The 20,654-nt window shown below is 33.8% G+C and overlaps 4 protein-coding genes across 4 annotated transcripts; 2 read left to right on the top strand and 2 right to left on the bottom strand.

Annotated features, from left to right (window-relative positions):
* Positions 1-1,035: 1,035 nt before the first annotated feature.
* LOTGIDRAFT_210705 (hypothetical protein) lies at positions 1,036-9,314 on the bottom strand (the record flags this gene model as incomplete). Its single annotated transcript, XM_009064038.1, has 10 exons — positions 1,036-1,139; positions 1,405-1,448; positions 2,109-2,220; positions 2,535-2,640; positions 3,069-3,179; positions 5,454-5,557; positions 5,757-5,824; positions 6,379-6,516; positions 7,627-7,768; positions 8,802-9,314. 10 exons carry the CDS (start codon positions 9,312-9,314, stop codon positions 1,047-1,049), a joined length of 1,431 nt encoding a protein of 476 aa, XP_009062286.1. The 3' UTR covers positions 1,036-1,046.
* A 1,848-nt stretch (positions 9,315-11,162) lies between these two features.
* Positions 11,163-11,600, bottom strand: LOTGIDRAFT_107312 (hypothetical protein; the record flags this gene model as incomplete). The annotated part of the gene is made up of 1 exon (XM_009064037.1): positions 11,163-11,600. One exon carries the CDS (start codon positions 11,598-11,600, stop codon positions 11,163-11,165), a length of 438 nt encoding a protein of 145 aa, XP_009062285.1.
* Positions 11,601-13,898: 2,298 nt separating this feature from the next.
* LOTGIDRAFT_106986 (hypothetical protein) lies at positions 13,899-14,575 on the top strand (the record flags this gene model as incomplete). Its single annotated transcript, XM_009064036.1, has 2 exons — positions 13,899-14,247; positions 14,307-14,575. Coding segments are annotated over 2 exons (618 nt in total), but the record flags the coding sequence as incomplete, so codon positions are not given.
* Positions 14,576-17,204: 2,629 nt separating this feature from the next.
* Positions 17,205-19,973, top strand: LOTGIDRAFT_210703 (hypothetical protein; the record flags this gene model as incomplete). Its single annotated transcript, XM_009064035.1, has 5 exons — positions 17,205-17,460; positions 18,284-18,493; positions 18,704-18,939; positions 19,160-19,295; positions 19,690-19,973. Coding segments are annotated over exons 1-5 (867 nt in total). The 5' UTR covers positions 17,205-17,459.
* Positions 19,974-20,654: the final 681 nt, after the last annotated feature.

Genomic DNA, 20,654 nt, shown 5'->3' with positions numbered 1-20,654 from the left:
CTCATGGAAACACAGACATTCTCACCAATATATGAAACCATGAAAACGCAATTGGGTCAAGACGGTGGCCGCTATCGCTTTCAAATGAAGCACAAAGGGACAGGAGAAATGACATGGAAATGAAACTATTGCAAAAAGTGGGTATACCAGGAACATCCATTTAGATATACAAAAAGGACTTACAAAAATTTTTTGTGTTTTATAGTGGCTATTTTTACGACACCGTAAGGAATTGTCTGTGGGCTATTTTACGAGTTCCTGCAGGCTGTGCACGTAACGGATCCCTCGACAGTTGGAAATCTGAAAAGAGCAGGCTAATGCCGCTGTCCTGGCACAATTTGTACCCTGCATGGCGTTGCTTGTTTCATGTTTGATATCTGAAGATTTGGGGACACGTGTTGATAAATTCAGAAGCTGATCGGCACAATAAAACCTTAAGTTAAGTATACCAATCATGATTTAGCCTGAGAAGCTGAAGCCAACCAGTATTCACAGCTCACTGTCAAAATTTGAGTCTTCAAATACATGTGTCCAGAATTATCTGCGTTTAATTAGTAAAATGATGACTCGTCAATTTAAGATACTCTGTGATATATTGAACAGACATATTATAGAAACAGTGAGAAAATTTTTTTAAAAGTATTTTTAAAGGAATTATGCGATTTTCGTTCCTTTTTAAGTACTTCTGAAGACTATTCACATATATTCAAGGCTAAAATCAACCCCCTATAATCACACTTCCGTCCCTTTAAAGGCAGATCCTGATGTTTTTAATTTGAGGTGATTTTCATGTTATTTTTTGTGAATCTGAATAACTACATTTCTACCATTGAAATTATGTTCATGAAATGTTTAGACTGTTCTTACTAAATTACATTTCACTGAACATCAATTTGGTCATGCCAAAATGAAGCCCATGTAAACGCAACATTTAGATCCTCCTCTATTGCTTCAGCTTGGGTTAATAAAGGAGCAGCAGTGTGCAAGCAGTCAAACAGTGTACAATAAAGGAAACTAAAAGCCTTCAAGTATTTTATATTGAGTATTTATTTCTGAATTAAGTTTTGTCCTATTAATGCCTTTTCACTATTTATTTCCTGGTATGGTTCGTTTTCACCGATCACTACATCTTTAACTTCCTGTAAGAATATCAATAGAGAAAATTTACATTTACAGGATTAATATACATTATAATAAGAACAAATAACTACATGTAATGTAACCATAATACTTTTAACATAAAATAACAAGTAAAAATAACGTTTGTCTTTTAATCTGGATTTATGATTTTGGTGCCATTTCTAAATGTATTTGATTGTCGTGCTGAATGAGCTGAAGATATAATGTGGCGATTATGAAGATAGACACTTATTGGATACAAATAACAATATAACTACAACTCACTGTAAGTTCTGCTCGTTGTCTCAAATAAACACCTCGTACACAAACTGAAATGTTACAGTAAACAGATTATTTCCATTGGTTAACCACCTTCACAATGTCAAACTATTGACTGCAAATACTTGTATCGCGGAATGCAGCAATTTGATTGGAGTGTACGTAAGCGAATACTTCTAATCAGGGCCTTTTACAAAAGGCTGTAAACATTATGGCTTTGTGTTCGCAGACTCTGTCGAGACCTTTGATTATCTGTATTCTCAAGCGTACCATCAAATCAAATTCTTTCATTTACAAACTTCCATGATACAAGAAAGGTGACAAGGTATAAGACGAAAATTCGTAATAGCTTGACATTGTAAAGATGATACACATTACTCTTGAAACGGTGAGTGTAAAATTCCGGATTCCCGAATTGTCCGAATTGGGACAGAAAAGACAAAAAAATCGAAACTAAAATTGCGCCAAAGGTCGTGCACAAATTCGGGAATCAAAACATTTTCTATCAATATTTTTAAAAACTTTCATTTGGTCAAATCACATTTTTTTCCTTATTTTTCGTTTACAGAGATTTTTAACAAACATAATCGCTATTATTCAATGGGCACTTTGTTGTCTGTGATTGAAGGCGTCTTCCCGCCCCCTCCTTTGGCTCCGCCACTGAATTCCTGTAGATAGAGAGCTAGCAGACTTTTGATATTGATACTTACTGGTCATGATAGCACCTAATACCAGTATAGATCCCATCACAATGTTCCCAATCTGAACACTAAATCTTAGCATTATATTCCTTATTATGATAGTGAATACCATACCAAAAAACTACAAAAACAGAACAATAGCTCTATATCATACAATTTGACAGTTGAACTATGAATACTGTTTGACAGCTAAACTACTCTTGAAATAAATAAGCCCTACATTCTGTTGTTAAGATTCCAGATGAAGTAGCTTGCTAGTTATCTCTTTACCTACCTTTGGACGGAATTTGATATACTATTCAACCATGCCCATTTTTTTATTTTATTGACATAGTAACACATTTAACATTCATGGGGAAATAACACAATAGAATGTTGTTAAATCTATGAGGTCGGCATCATTGAAATCATATTGGTTCCATTACAACAACTCACCATCGCACTTGCAGTTAAAATACCAGCTGATGTAGCTTCCGGTTCCGGGTATGTTATCTCCGCAGCGAATTCATAACCAACAGGAAGATAACCCGTCATAAAAAATCTGCAAAGAACCAAAAACAAACTGTATATCAAAATGCAACATCGAATGGTATGTACGTTGAAAATCAATGGCATATGTTATACATGAATTTTTTTTTCACGGTAATTTATGTGGTTCAATATGTACTATCTGTATACTACTATTGAAAAACCTCATGTAAATAATATTCAATGGTGTTCTAATTCCTGCTCATCTGCTCATAATTGAACAATTAATCTGGCAAGTGTTCTTGTCAACGCATCACTGTCCATTTGGGAGATTTAGAATGTGCAGGCAGTGAGATGTCAATCAGGAACAGCCATAAAAATTAAGTTGGACTTTCTTTACAATTATAATGAAAAACGCAATTGCTTATGTATAAGGAATATAGACTTTCGGATTCTGGACATAACCAGGTTGTAATACGTTTATAATAAACATAATCGTACCCCAGAATACCAGCAGTAATAAACACTACCCAAATCTTAGTGTGGTCCATCGTATAGGTAAAAATAAACATACCAATAACCGTAGATACGTAAATAAACACCGATGTACCCCTGGAAAATAATCAACATTGAAATAGTTTAACCTTGTAAAATGATAAATATTGATGTTGCGTGTATAGACTCTCAAATATATGAACACTACTGTAGCCCTTTAAATAGCTGAACACAACAAGTCCTATAAATTGATGAACACCTTAGTAGCCCTGTAGATAGATTAACACTAGTTTAGCCGTATAAATAGTTGGTCATTACTGCAGCCCCGTATAAAGATGAACATTATTGTAGCCCTGTATACATAGATGAAAACTAGTGTAGCCTAATAAATAGTTGAACAATACTGTAGTCCTGTAATAAGATGAACATTACTGTAGTCCTGTAATAAGATGAACACTACTGTAGTCCTGTAATAAGATGAACACTAGTGTAGCCCTGTAATAAGATGAACACTAGTGTAGCCTAATAAATAGTTGAACAATACTGTAGTCCTGTAATAAGATGAACAATACTGTAGTCCTGTAATAAGATGAACAATACTGTAGTCCTGTAATAAGATGAACAATAGTGTAGCCTATAATAAGATGAACAATAGTGTAGTCCTGTAATAAGATGAACATTACTGTAGCCCTGTAATAAGATGAACACTAGTGTAGTCCTGTAATAAGATGAACATTACTGTAGCCCTGTAATAAGATGAACAATACTGTAGTCCTGTAATAAGATGAACAATACTGTAGTCCTGTAAATAGATGAACATTACTGTAGCCTAATAAATAGTTGAACACTACTGTAGCCCTGTAATAAGATGAACACTAGTGTAGCCTAATAAATAGTTGAACACTAGTGTAGTCCTGTAATAAGATGAACACTAGTGTAGCCTAATAAATAGTTGAACAATACTGTAGTCCTGTAATAAGATGAACATTACTGTAGCCCTGTAATAAGATGAACACTAGTGTAGTCCTGTAATAAGATGAACACTAGTGTAGCCCTGTAAATAGATGAACATTACTGTAGCCCTGTAATAAGATGAACACTAGTGTAGCCCTGTAATAAGATGAACACTAGTGTAGTCCTGTAAATAGATGAACATTACTGTAGCCCTGTAATAAGATGAACACTAGTGTAGCCTAATAAATAGTTGAACACTAGTGTAGTCCTGTAAATAGATGAACATTACTGTAGCCCTGTAATAAGATGAACACTAGTGTAGTCCTGTAAATAGATGAACACTACTGTAGCCCTGTAATAAGATGAACACTACTGTAGCCCTGTAATAAGATGAACACTAGTGTAGTCCTGTAATAAGATGAACACTAGTGTAGCCTAATAAATAGTTGAACAGTACTGTAGTCCTGTAAATAGATGAACATTACTGTAGCCCTGTAATAAGATGAACACTAGTGTAGTCCTGTAAATAGATGAACACTAGTGTAGTCCTGTAAATAGATGAACATTACTGTAGCCCTGTAATAAGATGAACACTAGTGTAGTCCTGTAAATAGATGAACACTAGTGTAGTCCTGTAAATAGATGAACATTACTGTAGCCCTGTAATAAGATGAACACTAGTGTAGTCCTGTAAATAGATGAACACTAGTGTAGTCCTGTAAATAGATGAACATTACTGTAGCCCTGTAATAAGATGAACACTAGTGTAGCCCTGTAATAAGATGAACACTAGTGTAGCCTAATAAATAGTTGAACAATACTGTAGTCCTGTAATAAGATGAACATTACTGTAGTCCTGTAATAAGATGAACAGTACTGTAGTCCTGTAATAAGATGAACACTACTGTAGCCCTGTAATAAGATGAACACTAGTGTAGTCCTGTAATAAGATGAACATTACTGTAGCCTAATAAATAGATGAACATTACTGTAGTCCTGTAAATAGATGAACACTAGTGTAGTCCTGTAAATAGATGAACATTACTGTAGCCCTGTAAATAGATGAACAGTACTGTAGTCCTGTAAATAGATGAACATTACTGTAGCCCTGTAATAAGATGAACACTAGTGTAGTCCTGTAAATAGATGAACACTACTGTAGCCCTGTAAATAGATGAACATTACTGTAGCCTTGTAAATAGATGAACACTAGTGTAGCCTTACAAATAGACGAACACTAGTGTAGCCCTATAAATATTTGAACATTACTGTAGCCCTGTAAATAGATGAATACTTGTGTACAAATAGACGAATCATCTTATCATATTACGGTGGTACAGTAATTGTTTACGATTAGGTAGTTCCTACATTGGATGGTCATGGATGTTTCACAGTGCATATATAATAGATTTAATTTAATATATTGAAGCAACTTACTTGTATGTTTTGGTTTTATCCAACCAGATACCTGCCATAATGGAAGCTACAATTCCAGCTAGGACAATGACAAGACCAATTCTTCCAGCATTCACCTCTTCTCCCTGGTGATCAGATAAAGTATTAGATGAAATGAATAGGCATCATTGGATAACACATATACATGAAGCGGTTTAACTATTATCTATAATATTTGCATTGAATGGCAGGAATGGTGTTTGTTTTGTGCAGAAGGTGGTACAATTGACACAACAGAAATACAAAAATGGGAAATGTAGAAATGAAAAACAGAATAAGGCTTACCGGATAGTAATCTAGAACTATATAATTCAATAAAGTAGATATAGCATAATATACACCTGTAATTATGCCTGAAATAAACATGACTGAGATATTGACTTAGTTTTTTGAAGGAATACAAACTCTTAAAATGGAAATAAAATTACAATTATTAGTTTAAGTTCAGTTCAAGGGGAAGAATTCTTTTAAGTTTAGAGCACGTTGACACGAATGATGATGGTGATGATATCACCTGACGATGATGATTCAGTGATAGTTATTTATGTTATGTATTATGTTGTTTTTTTTATTACCATTGAATAATGAATTCAGATTACAATGTGATGATTATAATGATACTTCTGCTACTCACGCATCCTTACAATGTCAAGATTACGATTTTTGTCTTACACCCTGTAGACTGTAAACATATGGGCTCGGTTTTTGCAGACTTCTGTGATACAAGAAAGGTGACAATTTCAGTCAAAATATAAGACGAAGTTCGTAATATCTTGACATTGTGTTGATTCTGCTCACGGTGATGTTTACATTAATGATTTCATGATGATATTTTATCATTGATGACTTTGTAGATGATGTTATTTTTGCTTTTAGTCACATAATCATTATTGAATAGGTTACTTACCGTAACTAATAGCCAATAGATCGAAGGACGGCTGCTTGAATAATTCCTTTAATGATCGTCCATAATGATAATCTTCAGTTTTCTCTTTTAGATAAAGTTGTGCATGGCTTGGTGGAATGGATGGTTCTTTCTTAAAAACTAAAAAACGATGAAGCACGTACAAATCTTAAACCATTTGATACCATGCAATTATATTTTAATGTTAAGATTCTAGGAATATATTCTTGATCTACTAAGGAATTTATTGCAGACCCGCCAAGGAATGGATTGTAGACCTACCATGAAATGGATTATAGACCTACCAAGAAACAGAATCTAAACCTACCAAGAAATAGAATCTAAACCTACCGTGGAATAGATCCTAGACCTACCAAGGAATGGATTCTACACCTACCATGGAATGGATTATAGACCTATCATAAATAGAATCTAAACCTACCGTGGAATAGATCCTAGACATACCAAGGAATGGATTCTAAACCCATGGACTAGATTCTAGACCTATCAAGAAATAGATTATAGACCTACCAAGGAATGAATTTTACACCTACCAAGGAATGGATTCTAGACCTATCATGGAATAGATTATAGGCCTATCAAGAAATAGATTCTAGACCTACATAGGAATGGATTCTAGGCCTACTATGGACTAGATTTTAGACCTATCAAGGAATAGATTCTAGACCTACCAAGGAACGGATTCTAGACCTATCATGGAATAGATTCTAGACCTATCAAGAAATAGATTTTAGATCTACCTAGGAATGGATTCTACACCTACCAAGGAATGGATTATAGACCTACCAAGGAATGAATTAAAGACCTACCAAGGGATAGATTCTCGACCTGTCAAGAAATAGATTTTAGATCTACCTAGGAATGGATTCTACACCTACCAAGGAATGGATTATAGACCTACCAAGGAATGGATTAAAGACCTACCAAGGGATAGATTCTCGACCTGTCAAGGAATAGATTCTAGACTTACGGATATCGATTCGAATCATAGATTCGAGGCATACGAAGGAATAGATTCTAGACCTAGCAATTGAATTAAAATTATTAAAAAAGATTGTACATCAGATATTGACGTGACATTAGCGATGCAGAAAATGTTCAACCTAGGTTTGTCGGCTTCGATTTCACTGATATTACATATTCTACACAGTTAACTTGTATTCTGGACGAGAACAACCAAATTGCCCACAATTACTTACTACACACATGAAATAACGCAGTACAACTTACAGATAATAATCAGTAGAACAATTAGTGTACTACAAGCAGCACAACTATAGTACATGATCTCTAGTCCCTGTCTTACTTCAGCTATATCTGGTGAATTAGGTACCATTACTGGTGGCAGTAGAAATCCTACAGCAATTCCTAACTGAATAAACGATAAAAAATGATTCATATTCATATTTAATAATGTACCATTTGTTATTGGAATTTGTCCATAAGAATCCAGGAATCTAAAAGTACTGCTGCTATCCACTCACAATGTTGTTCCTTTAAACACCGTTACAATATCGCATTTTGTCATCCACTATTGTAATAATATAAGAAACGTGTGGTATTGCGTTTTGAACGTTTGGGTATTGCCCATAAAATCCAAAGGTAAATCGAGGGGTGGGTTTCAAAAGCTTCCCGCCCAACAGCACCTTATTTATTATTCAATTATTTTAAAAATGAAACGAAACAAATAAATATTTCTTTTCTTGCTTTTATTCTTGATATTTTTCTTCGCGATTTCTAATTCAAATCTTGCTCAAAATAACACAAATTTATTTTCACCTAAAAAGAAATGGAGCACACAATAAAACGTAAGAGAAAACCTAGACAATTATTACGGTCACGATAACGACAAGGTCAACTCTGTGAAGAGTCGAATACAATACGGTATCATGATCATTTTATTACTTAATGGTACATATGGTACTCCTTTTGATAAAAAGATAAAAGTTTTTGTCAAGAGGTTTTATTTGTATTTTCTTCTTTGGAATTTGGCAACATGTACTTGATCTTTTTCATTACCCTTGTCTCTAAAGACCATGATTCAACATTTTAAGGGCAACCGCTCAGCAAAAACTAATCAGTAATATATTGCACAACCTTTCGTCGAAATGTTAACCTTCCTAGCCATGTGTGTCTATAATTATTCGTGTTTGAAAATTGTATTACCGACTCGCCTTGTTTTCGTCTGGCCTTAAACCAGCCGATATTCCATCTGCATATTAAGTCCGAGGAACCTGTGGGGCCAGAAGTCCTGGGCTTCTCATCACGTGATCGATGTTAGATGTTTACTACCACCTTTATTTACTCATAAATACAATCTTTCAAGCGAATATGAATATCGAATGAATGGGGTATAAAATAATAAGGTATATTCTTACAAATATATAACATAACAAAACAATTACCTGGTTTCCAAAAACCCCGATAGCAGTGGCAGTGGATAGTTCATTTGGTCCAAACCATACAGCAGATAAAAATGGTGGAAAACTGACAACGAAAGCATCACAAATAGCACAGAACCATTGTCCAATCATAACAAGATAAAATCTGTCGGGAGCCAGTCCAATACATTTAATCCAGGCTCCAAGAGCATTAATAACAGCTCCGAGTAATATATTCACTTTTAAACCATATTTATTTAATAACCATATTCCAGGTATTATCAAAGGAACATAAATAGCTAGATAAGATGTAGCTAACCAGTCAATTGTAGTCTGACGATGGAATTCATCAGACGGTAAACTTTCATTATAATACCTCTCTATTATATTTCCTATGATGCTTAAATGTATCCATTGATATCCGTTGATAAACGAATAGACACTAAATAATCCTAACATTAGCCAGCGTCTTTTATAAACTTTGACGCCATCTTGGACACCGTTCTCGTCTGCTTCTGAGCTATTTTTAGACTCCATATCAATGGAAACGTACAGCGATTATATTCCAACAAATTCCACCAAATTCACTATGCAATTAAATTTGTTATCAACTGGTAAAGTAAAATCATAATATCAAGTGCTTAGATGCTTTGTTAATAAACGAGTCATGGATGTGACGCCATGGTTGAATAAATCTCATAACGCACTCTAAATAAACACTGTTCAGCAGCTAACCTATATCTTAAAATTTTTTAAGAAAAATGGTATACTTAAACATACATTTTATGATTCAAGATAACGTAATCTCATGAAACCAAGATTATAGTATACTCACTCGTCTTAAAACACGTGGTTCGCCATTTTCGGAGGTCAATCTTAACTTGGTCTTTGGAAAGGGAATTGTTCAGCTAAGCTAGTTTGTCGTATAGTACCACGCATGTGATCACGCAAGTTCAATTTTTTGCGAACGCCTGTGACCAATTTAAACGAAACAGGAACGCTACGCACGCAACAATTAATGCAACTTAACGTTAGTTCTTAACAAACCGCATGCAAATCAGCACTGGAGAAAAACTGGATCCGTTTTTATCACGTGACAGATATTCGAAAATTCCACGCAACTAGGGATTCAAAACTCACTCCGCATTTGTCTGCGATCTCACGCGTTCTTGTTGCGTATCTCAAACCTATAAAATTTATTATTACATTATAACATGATTACATGATTGTGTATAAGTAAGTTTTTTATTTCGGAACCCCTATTCAGAACCTAAATCTAATAAAGATATTAGGTATTTTCTCTCTTTGTTTAATTTAACATGTCTAACGATTAGGACGCCTTACTAATGGTATGCCTAATTAATGAAATATAACCTGGCAGAAGGGATTTTAAAATTTTCAAAATGTCGAGACGTATAAACTTTCCTATCACGTTCGTGTCACTTGCCTGAACCATGCGTTAACACTGTGCAAACTCGGCCCAAAACTTGCCGTCGGTGAGTGTTAAGTGTGAACAATGCCAAACAATACTTAACCACTGCATAGAGGTGCCCTCACTTCATAGCGATTACCAGCCATGTATGGTTGCGAATTAAGCTGCGATTACATGTAAACGCAAACACACACTCAATAAAAACCAGAGCCAATCCAATTATGAAACTTGTCATGAGTTCAAAACTAACTACCACCATTCTGATTTGCTACTATACGCAACTGGTGATCGCTATGGTAGTGTGACAAGTAGTTAAAGCAGAGGGGAGATTCTGAAAGTTCTAGGGGATAATGTAAATTTATTGAACAATTATAATTTTAGTCATTTAGTAAGGCTTTATTCTTCGACATGAAAACGGATAAGGCAGTGACCAAAAAATAAAATGATTTTTTCCTTCTTCTTTCGCAATTTGGATGATAAGTCGTGAATAACATCCACAGCATTTTGACACATAGAAAACATAGACACGGTTTTAAAATCTAATTTTAATCAAAATTCAAAATGCTACGATACAAAAAAAAATCGATAAATGCTAAGTACAAAACAAAAAACAAAACAAAACAATTAAGGTTATGTATATTCATAAATATCAATATTTCTAATATTTTGTTTGTGATAGCAAATAGCAAACTAAACTGGTATATATACAAGTGGATTCAAAAAAAGAAAATCTGATTTTTATTTACATATGAAATGAATGGAGTTTTACGTCCTGCTTTTCTGTATAATGTGGGAATTACTATCTAACATCAATCTGACCGCAATGGCATAGTATAGGTATCTATATACACTTTTTAGTGCTATTTTGAATGACTTAAAACATCCGAATTTAATTAATATCAATTCCCTTTTTATTTTCATAATTATTTTACATTAGTCTATAACGAATATATTCAGATAAGGGAATTCTTCAGTCGGTCCCAAAACAAGTGAATATTTTCTGCATCATTATACCAAGTTATATAAGTAGTTGTCTTTAATAAAGCATGAAGTGAATTGCTCATATTTTCACTGTCTATATCTTCTAATAAAACAACACATAAAGGTTCCATAGCTTGATGTAAAACATGTTTCTGAGCTAAAGTCATTTCAAATTGACACCATTCACTTCGAGCAAAATTATTACTTAATATAATTAAAACACGACGACTATTTTCAATCGATTCCACAATATTATCTATAATCAATCTGCCAGGCTGAAAATCTCTTTCATGTATACAGAGTTTCATGCCCTCATTTCCCTCTAACTGTGGTACTAGATTATCCAAGACCCAATCGTCCTCAGCGGAGTATGAAACAAACACGTCATAGAGTTTTTGTCGTTCTGCCATATTGTTTAAGAGTTTGGGTTGATGTCGCCAGATATATATCTGATATTTGATAAACCATCTATATTTATAAACAATAGATACTAGGATAGATAAAAGAAGTATAACACAACAAACTCCAGTTATTGACGTATATAAAGGACTGTTTCTTAAACAAATTCGCTCTGTCATATTTAAACAGTTATATCCATGTGGATAATATTCAAATTTAGTATTATCTCTTTTAATCCACTCAATCAACCAAACATTGTCACAGATACAATCTACTGGATTATCATAGAGTGATATTGTTCTTAACTGTGATCTAAATTTCATAGGCAACATCTCTTTTGAGATTGTTTTTAATGAATTCTTACCAAGATCTAAATGAGTTAAACTCCAGTTTCCATCCCAAAAACTTTCTTCCCAGTTTGATATTTTGTTTTTAAATAAAGTAAGGTATCGAAGTTCGGTGAAGTTTTGGATGGATTTGGGTATTTCTATTAACCTGTTTTTTGAGAGATCTAAATATTGCAAGGAGGTAAGCTCTGATAAAATTTGGTCCAATCTTTCGGGGTCGCTCAAATAATTATCCGAAAATATTAAAGAAGTAATTCCATGACATCCACTGAACGCTAATCTATCAATATGGTTTATATTCATACGATTGTCAAATAATGTTAAGTTTGCAATATTTGAATTATTAAAAGAATATTTTTCAAGTTTTAAGGTTGATTTAGACTTTCTCTGATATGACAGACTAAGGTCTGTAAGAGAAGATAACTCTTGAAACGATCTAGATTTTATCAATGATATACAGTTGCGATCGAGTGTAAATCCAGAAAGTTTTTTTAAACAGTTCATATATTGAGGAATATATTTACAGATATTATTAGTCCCTATATTTAAATAGGTCAATGAAGGGAAATAAGATTTATCATGACAAAAATCCGGAAGTGATTTGATATTATTTGTCATTAGTGATAAAATCCGCAAATTGTCCATTTTATCCATTACAATTGTCTCTTGAATTATATTCAACTTTTAAAACTCTTAGACCAAGTGATTTAAATTCTGTGAAATTTAATGTTTTAAGACGATTGAAAGTCATTTTTAGATTTAACAATGTAAAATTATTTTTAAATAATTCTTCGGGTAAAAATTCTAACCGCATATGTTCTAAGGTTAATAAATGAAGGGATCTATTTTTCAAATCAGAAAATAAATTTATCAAAGAATCTGTCGTCAATGGATTGGAGGAGAGTCGTAATTGTTTTAAATGTTTTATAAATTTAAAAGTGTTTGTAGTAATAGTTGTGATGTGACACTTTAGAAATGTTAACACCTCCAATTTCAGGTGTGTTATATTGGAAAAGGTGTGTTCATTGATCAAAGGGAGATGATTATCATCAAAATATAACTTGTCGGTTCGACTGGGAAGTACAGGTATATAATTTAAATTCCTTCTACTACATTCCACTGTGTTAATCGGTATACATTTACATAATTTTAAACTACATGCATTTTTCTCAATACACATAGAGTTTAACACAAACAATAGGATAAGAACCAACAGTCTTACAGTATTCATCATTATGTATGAGTTACCTTCCTTATTTATTTAAATCACCAGACTTATATTTTGTCGTAGCCTAAACATTGAATAATATGGCTGACGACCAAATAAGCTAAAGCGTGTTGAATTAAGAGCAATGATTGTTCGTGAATATATGTAAATAGTCTTCAGAATTACTCGAACAGCACGAAAATCTCTTAAAATTCCCCAAATATTCGTCTCAAAATAGAAATTTAGCTTTCTATTTCCATATAATATGTTCTCTCTACATATGGCGGAGTACCAAGAAAAGAAGAGTCGTCATTTTAAATTTCAAACGCCAATACGCGAAAAATTCTGGACACACATGGATTTGAGACTCAAATTACATAGCTAAACAAAATCTTGTTTCTTCACTTAAATATTGAGGCCAAATTTACGATAGCACTACAATCTTTAAACTTACACAGTAGAATTCCAGCCAGATATCTACAATCTTTAAACTTACACAGTAGGATTCCAGATATCTACAATCTTTAAACTTACACAGTAGGATTCCAGATATCTACAATCTTTAAGTTTACACAGTAGAATTCCAACCAGATATCTACAATCTTTAAGCTTACACAGTAGAATTCCAGATATCTACAATATTTAAACTTACACAGTAGGATTCCAGCCAGATATCTACAATCTTTAAGCTTACACAGTAGGATTCCAGCCAGATATCTACAATCTTTAAGCTTACACAGTAGAATTCCAGATATCTACAATCTTTAAGCTTACACAGTAGAATTCGAGCCAGATATCTACAATCTTTAAGCTTACACAGTAGGATTCCAGCCAGATATCTACAATATTTAAACTTACACAGTAGGATTCCAGCCAGATATCTACAATCTTTAAGCTTACACAGTAGAATTCGAGCCAGATATCTACAATCTTTAAACTTACACAGTAGGATTCCAGCCAGATATCTACAATCTTTAAACTTACACAGTAGGATTCCAGCCAGATATCTACAATCTTTAAGCTTACACAGTAGGATTCGAGCCAGATATCTACAATCTTTAAGCTTACACAGTAGGATTCGAGCCAGATATCTCCAATCTTTAAGTTTACACAGTAGAATTCCAGATATTTACAATCTTCAAACTTACACAGTAGGATTCCAGCCAGATATCTACAATCTTTAAACTTACACAGTAGGATTCCAGCCAGATATCTACAATCTTTAAACTTACACAGTAGGATTCCAGCCAGATATCTACAATCTTTAAGCTTACACAGTAGGATTCCAGCCAGATATCTACAATCTTTAAACTTACACAGTAGGATTCCAGCCAGATATCTACAATCTTTAAGTTTACACAGTAGGATTCCAGCCAGATATCTACAATCTTTAAACTTACACAGTAGGATTCCAGATATCTACAATCTTTAAACTTACACAGTAGAATTCCAGCCAGATATCTACAATCTTTAATCTTACACAGTAGGATTCCAGCCAGATATCTACAATCTTTAAACTTACACAGTAGGATTCCAGCCAGATATCTACAATCTTTAAACTTACACAGTAGGATTTCAGCCAGATATCTACAATCTTTAAACTTACACAGTAGGATTCCAGATATCTACAATCTTTAAGCTTACACAGTAGAATTCGAGCCAGATATCTACAATCTTTAAGCTTACACAGTAGGATTCCAGCCAGATATCTACAATCTTTAAACTTACACAGTAGGATTCCAGCCAGATATCTACAATATTTAAACTTACACAGTAGGATTCCAACAAGATATTTACAGTCTTTAAGCTTACACAGTAGGATACAAATTGATCACAATGTTTTAACTTTCAGAGCACTATAGCCATTGTCCATAATATTTAAGCTCTCATAATAAGATGCCTGTTATCCATAATCACTAAGCCCTTTATCCTCTCTGAGTAAACTCTTTTTTCTCAAAAATCTTGAATCTAATAGCGTTTCTGATAACACCTTTAAGGTAAATTATTTCCTTTCCGCTGATTATTTTCAATGATTCACACATTGAATAGTTTTGCATTCGGTGCAATTATTTCCAAATTAGTCATAATGTATTACTAAGCTCTAATCTTAACCTTCCATAAAAAGAGAGGAGTTTTGATAAGTTAGTTAGTCAAATATTTTGACTGAAATTGTTGAAAACTATCAAAAACCAGTGGAAGTTAAAAACTCCTATGAGCTACATTACTAAATAAGTTACAAAGTTACAAATTTAATATATATTGAAATGTTAATCTGTACCCCATTACCCTATATCGCGATATGTATCGTAGTGTGACCCTTTTATCGCGAAACGTATTATATCATGACATGATTAACAATACCTAGCGCTACAACCTGTCCGATGCTACGAATGGTGAGAGGGTAGAGGCAAGATAGGGACCAAAGAATTGTCAAGGGTGTCATTGAATTTCATTTATATTATTATTTTTAGTACATATAGAACATCTTGGACCACATAATTTATCATGAAAACGATATTTATGTATAAAATATGGCATTGATGTTCAACTTGCATATATATGCATACTGTTTGATATTTAATTTTAGTATAGTTTACTTTTTGTTCTTTGTAGATTTTTTATGACGGGTTATCTACCTGTTGGTTTGGAATTCGCTGCGGATATAATATACCCGGAACGGAAGCTATATCAGCTGGTATTTTAACCGCTAGTACAATGGCGAGTTTTGTTTGAATAACAGAGTTGGTTGAGAAGAAGCTGTCAAACAGTATTCATAGTTCAACTGTCACATTGTATGATGTAGAGCTTTTGTTCTGTTTTTGTAGTTTTTTGGTATGGTATTCACTATCATAATAAAGAATATAATGCTAAGATTTAGTGTTCAGATTGGGAACATTGTGTCAAAAGTCCACAGGGCTTCATATTCACTATGTTAAGCTGTAACAGACTCCGTCTTATAACTTGACTGCAATATTGCGGAATGAGGCGATTTTATTGGTTTGTACACTAGCGAATATAGCCAATGTGACCCATTGATTATAGACTTTCTGCATTTCTGCATTTACAACCTTTTGTGACACAAGAAAGTGGAGTCTTTCTGTAAAGGGCTCTGATTGGCTGTATTTGCTTGCGTACAATCCAATCAAATCGCTGAATTCCGCTTTTGCAGTCAATAGGTTGACATTGTGAAGATGGCTAACCAAATGGAAATAATCTGTTTACTGTGACGTTTCAGTGTGCGTACGAAGTGTTTATTTGTCGATTGATTTCAGTGTAATATATAAAAATCTCCAAGACAAAATTATTACTTATAAAATTTAGTATTTGTCTATTTATTTGGACTTGTTGAATTCCAATAGATTTTGTAATGACTCTTATAATGTATCCTATAAGATAACCTGATTTAGGCTAATGCAGACAGATGAAAGCCATGGAGTGTGCAATGAGGAAAGGCAAGGACAGTCTATTAGCCTATTCGATTTCCAACTGTCTTTTATTCTGCAAATGATTATATTGTTACTCAAATAGCTAATTATTAGACTTGCTTAATTCTTCACAACACCCCAAACATATAGATCTGGTAATTCTAGAAAATAGTTGGCACTTTTAACTGTACCTCGACTTCATTCTAACAAATTTTGAAATATGATTTGTATGTGGTTTATCCTCAAAATATGTGGCAGAATACACCAAATTTATCTCTTTTTGTCTAAAATCTAATTGGGGAGAACTCTCTAAGACGCTCCATGGGAAGCTTTCGTTTATGCTCCTCTTTCACAGAGTTGCGGCATTTTGAATGCAGACCTCGACAGTTGTCCCCAATTAAGTCAGTCTGAGCCCTATCGGTACCTCTAGTCTCAGAATGCTGTCGTCGCCACTGTGTAGATCATGTTCCCCGAATGTTTCAATTCCAATTTAGCGGTATATCGATTTTATATCAAACGTCATCAATCCATGTCAGTCCTATTTATATTCATGAGTATTTATACTATTTATAGCAACAAACAGGTATATTAAGTAGGTCATATAAGCGACTTCCTAAACCTGTATGTTCGGACAATAAAACTACAAACGATTCGTAACTTATACCGACAAAATCACAGCTATATGAAGGCTTTAATGCATTATGTTGTGAACTTTTAACGTATTTAGTTGTTAAACGTCTTGTGCGAGTTTGTATGTTAAGAAGAATGCTGTTGTCATAATGTTAACGAGGAAATACCCATAAAAACACTGATATAAACAGTTGGATAAACGAAGATTAACTATTTTTCTCATACAAAAGCAAGTTAAATTGGATTTACTAAGCAAACAACAGCAAGTATCTATTTATTATTATATAATTTTGTCGAATATGACTTAAATTGAATGGAACGAAGAATACTGTCGGACACAATAGGCTAGCCTACTCTGTCGACATGTATTTTGAATTCTTTCAAGTTTCAAGCAAGGAGATTATCGCCTTGTAAAGTCCATTGACTGTTTCTAGTATTAATCTTGTTATAATGCTTTAGCTACCAAATATAATGACCTATAACTAGACTTTGTTATAGCCTACATGTTTCTCTTCATGATGAATGCCATTCTTGGGTTTGACTAGGCAGCTACGATGAACACAAATGCCCGTAAACAAGCGTAAATTTTATTTTTAAAATCTCTTTTAAACCTGTCTAGTGCATCACCTTATCAAGAAATAAAAATATCTAAATATAAACACATTCTGGTTTGTTTGTGCATGTTTTTACATGTTTTATTTATCGTATTATACTATTGTATGGGATATTACAGTTGACATTGGGGTCTAATTAAAAAAATACACACCAGCAGTTTCGGGTGAAATAAATAGAAGCAAACCCATGGTTCATTATTACTTAAACTATTCAATAAGGTGGATTGTTCGTGTTACCTGGACACAGTTTCGACTTTGCAATAATATGATGCCATCAGTTCCTAAATACCATGCAAATACTGTTTGCAACACAAGCAAAAAATTTTAAAAATAAATCCAGATAACCGAAGCCATTCGTCACTTTATTTTTCTTTTCGAAAACTTACAGGGAACCTAAGAGTTATACGAATTAAGAAGATGGATTGTCATTACCTTCAAATTTCCAATTCAAATTTCATTCCCTTTTTTCAGTGGCCTCGCTCTATAAAATGAACCATCCCCGAAGAGGGAAAGCTGTCATTATTAACAATGTAAATTTCAACACACAAGCTCGACTGAACAGAAGAAAGGGATCGCGCCAAGATTCAGATTCCTTAGCAGATTGTCTCCGAGGTTTAAACTTTACTGCTGAGAAACACGAAGACAAGACCACTGGTGAAATATCTAAAATATTTGAAAAAGGTTTGTAGCGTTTCATACATATTCGAATATAACTCAACGAAAAGTACGAAGGCGTTAGGGGGAGAGGTAGGACTAATCCTCGATACGCCACAGAATTGGTCTAACTATAGCGGTATATTTATAGCTATAGCTAAGATCGTTTTGAGAATACGCGACAAGCTTTTCGAAAATTCAGTCCTGCTTGTTGATTCTCATTGTTATAACTTTCAGTTGCAGCAGAAGATCACAGTGATGCCGACTGTTTGGTGGTATCTTTAATGTCACATGGTGGTAAGGAAGGGATATCAGGAACAGACTTCAACCGGAGGAATTTCATGCAACTACAAGATGAGCGAGATGGAAACTATCGAAGTGCTGGGGTATTGGAACTTAGTGACATAATCGATCCTTTCAAGGGAGATAAATGCCCTACTTTAGTTGGAAAACCAAAGATCTTTATTCTTAATGTAAGTAGAATATTAAGCTTCTTTCAAGATGTGCTTACTCAAGATTAATCCACCATTAAACTATAAACTAGTTAGCAAGTCATTAATGCATCTTGACCATTATAAAAGGTAGTTTAGATTTTTATAAGGTCCATTAGTCAGTATCAGCGCAGCATTCAACAATGAGCTCGAAAGGTGTTATAGATATTTTGTTTAAAATAACCTAAATGAAACATTCTAGGCTTGTCGTGGTGATGACATGGATTATGGAGTGGAAGGACCAATAGACCAAGTTGACAGCGTTACCAGCCGTTATACCAGAGTTCAAAGATTACCTATTGATGCTGATATATTTGTACTATTTTCTTGTACAGAAGGTATGTAATATTCTGGTTCTCTGGTGATTATCTCCAAAAAAAAAAAAAAAGGTTTGGTACTTGTTCATCAGTCACACATGACGGCCTCTGTGAAATATAGTCTTAAGATCATCGTTTGAGTACTTTTCCTATTATATATCTCTGTCGATGGAGCAATCCAGCTAAATTGTCTTTACACTCTCAGATTTTACATGATTGGAACACTATTGCCATCTAGTAATCATTCTGTATCAATAATACAGCACCGCACCTCGCACCAGATATCGCACCTCGTCTGTTGGCATGGTTTAAAGTAATGTAAGTAAGATTTGAATTCTCCAAAATTCCACATACACGTAGTTATACATTAACTGTGGTAGACGAAAGCAAAGGTTATCTCCCTTTATACTTGCAGGTTATACTACACTGAGGGATGAGATATCAGGATCGTATTTTGTCCAAGATTTGTGTAGAGTATTTCTGGAATATGGCAAAACCTTACATCTCAATGAACTGGTACTGAAAGTCAAAGAGATGGTAGCAGCGAGACAAACTGTGGTTCAGGGCAGTGCCCACCTTGAGTTTCAGATGCCAGTTGTGCTGGACACCTTACGAAAACTGGTTTATTTTGATCATAAGACGTCCATTACCCGCCAGCCGTCCGCTGATATAACAAGGATGATCAGACTATTTGAATAGATGATGTTTATGTAGATGCAGGACTTCGTCCACTTCCACTTTTCTGGTTGCAATTTTCTACAGTGCGGTTTATGATCTGATCTGAAGAGATATAAGATTTAAACTGGTGAGTCCACATAACTCCTTTTTCATGTGCCAGAAGTGGTCAAGTACCATAATGTAAATTGATACAATTGTATATTGTATGAATTTTGAAATCTCTTCTCGTTAATGTAGTTTTTGATGACATGTTGATAATATAGCCTTAAATACTATTGCTCAATGCACCTATTTATGAGTAAATATTTCATCCTATTTTTTCTGTTATTGCTCAATTTCGTTATGTTGGAAGTTTTGTATATCTATCTTTTTTTAATATGAGTTATTATGTTATTATATACAGCCTTCAATTGAGCTAGTTTTCTATTTTAGAATAATAACAAGTTTAAAATGAAATGTCTGGGAAGATATAAATTTCATTGAATTCAGGGAAAACAAAATTCTACAAGTACAAGGTGTTATTTGAGACCACCATTCGAACATTATGTCAGACAATATGTGTATTGTCAATGAGCGTATGACTTTGTCACTTAATAATGTACTTATTTTGAATGACCAAAGATTACATTTTGTTATCTGTCTTATGGATGTGCCTGTTTTAAAATTTTTATTAAATGTTCATTTTCGAGCAATATAGATTGT

Source organism: Lottia gigantea (assembly GCF_000327385.1).
Source record: "Lottia gigantea unplaced genomic scaffold LOTGIsca_6, whole genome shotgun sequence".
Taxonomy (NCBI): domain Eukaryota; kingdom Metazoa; phylum Mollusca; class Gastropoda; family Lottiidae; genus Lottia; species Lottia gigantea.
Note: the sequence above shows the minus strand (reverse complement) of the source record. Positions and strands in the feature narration are given on the sequence as shown.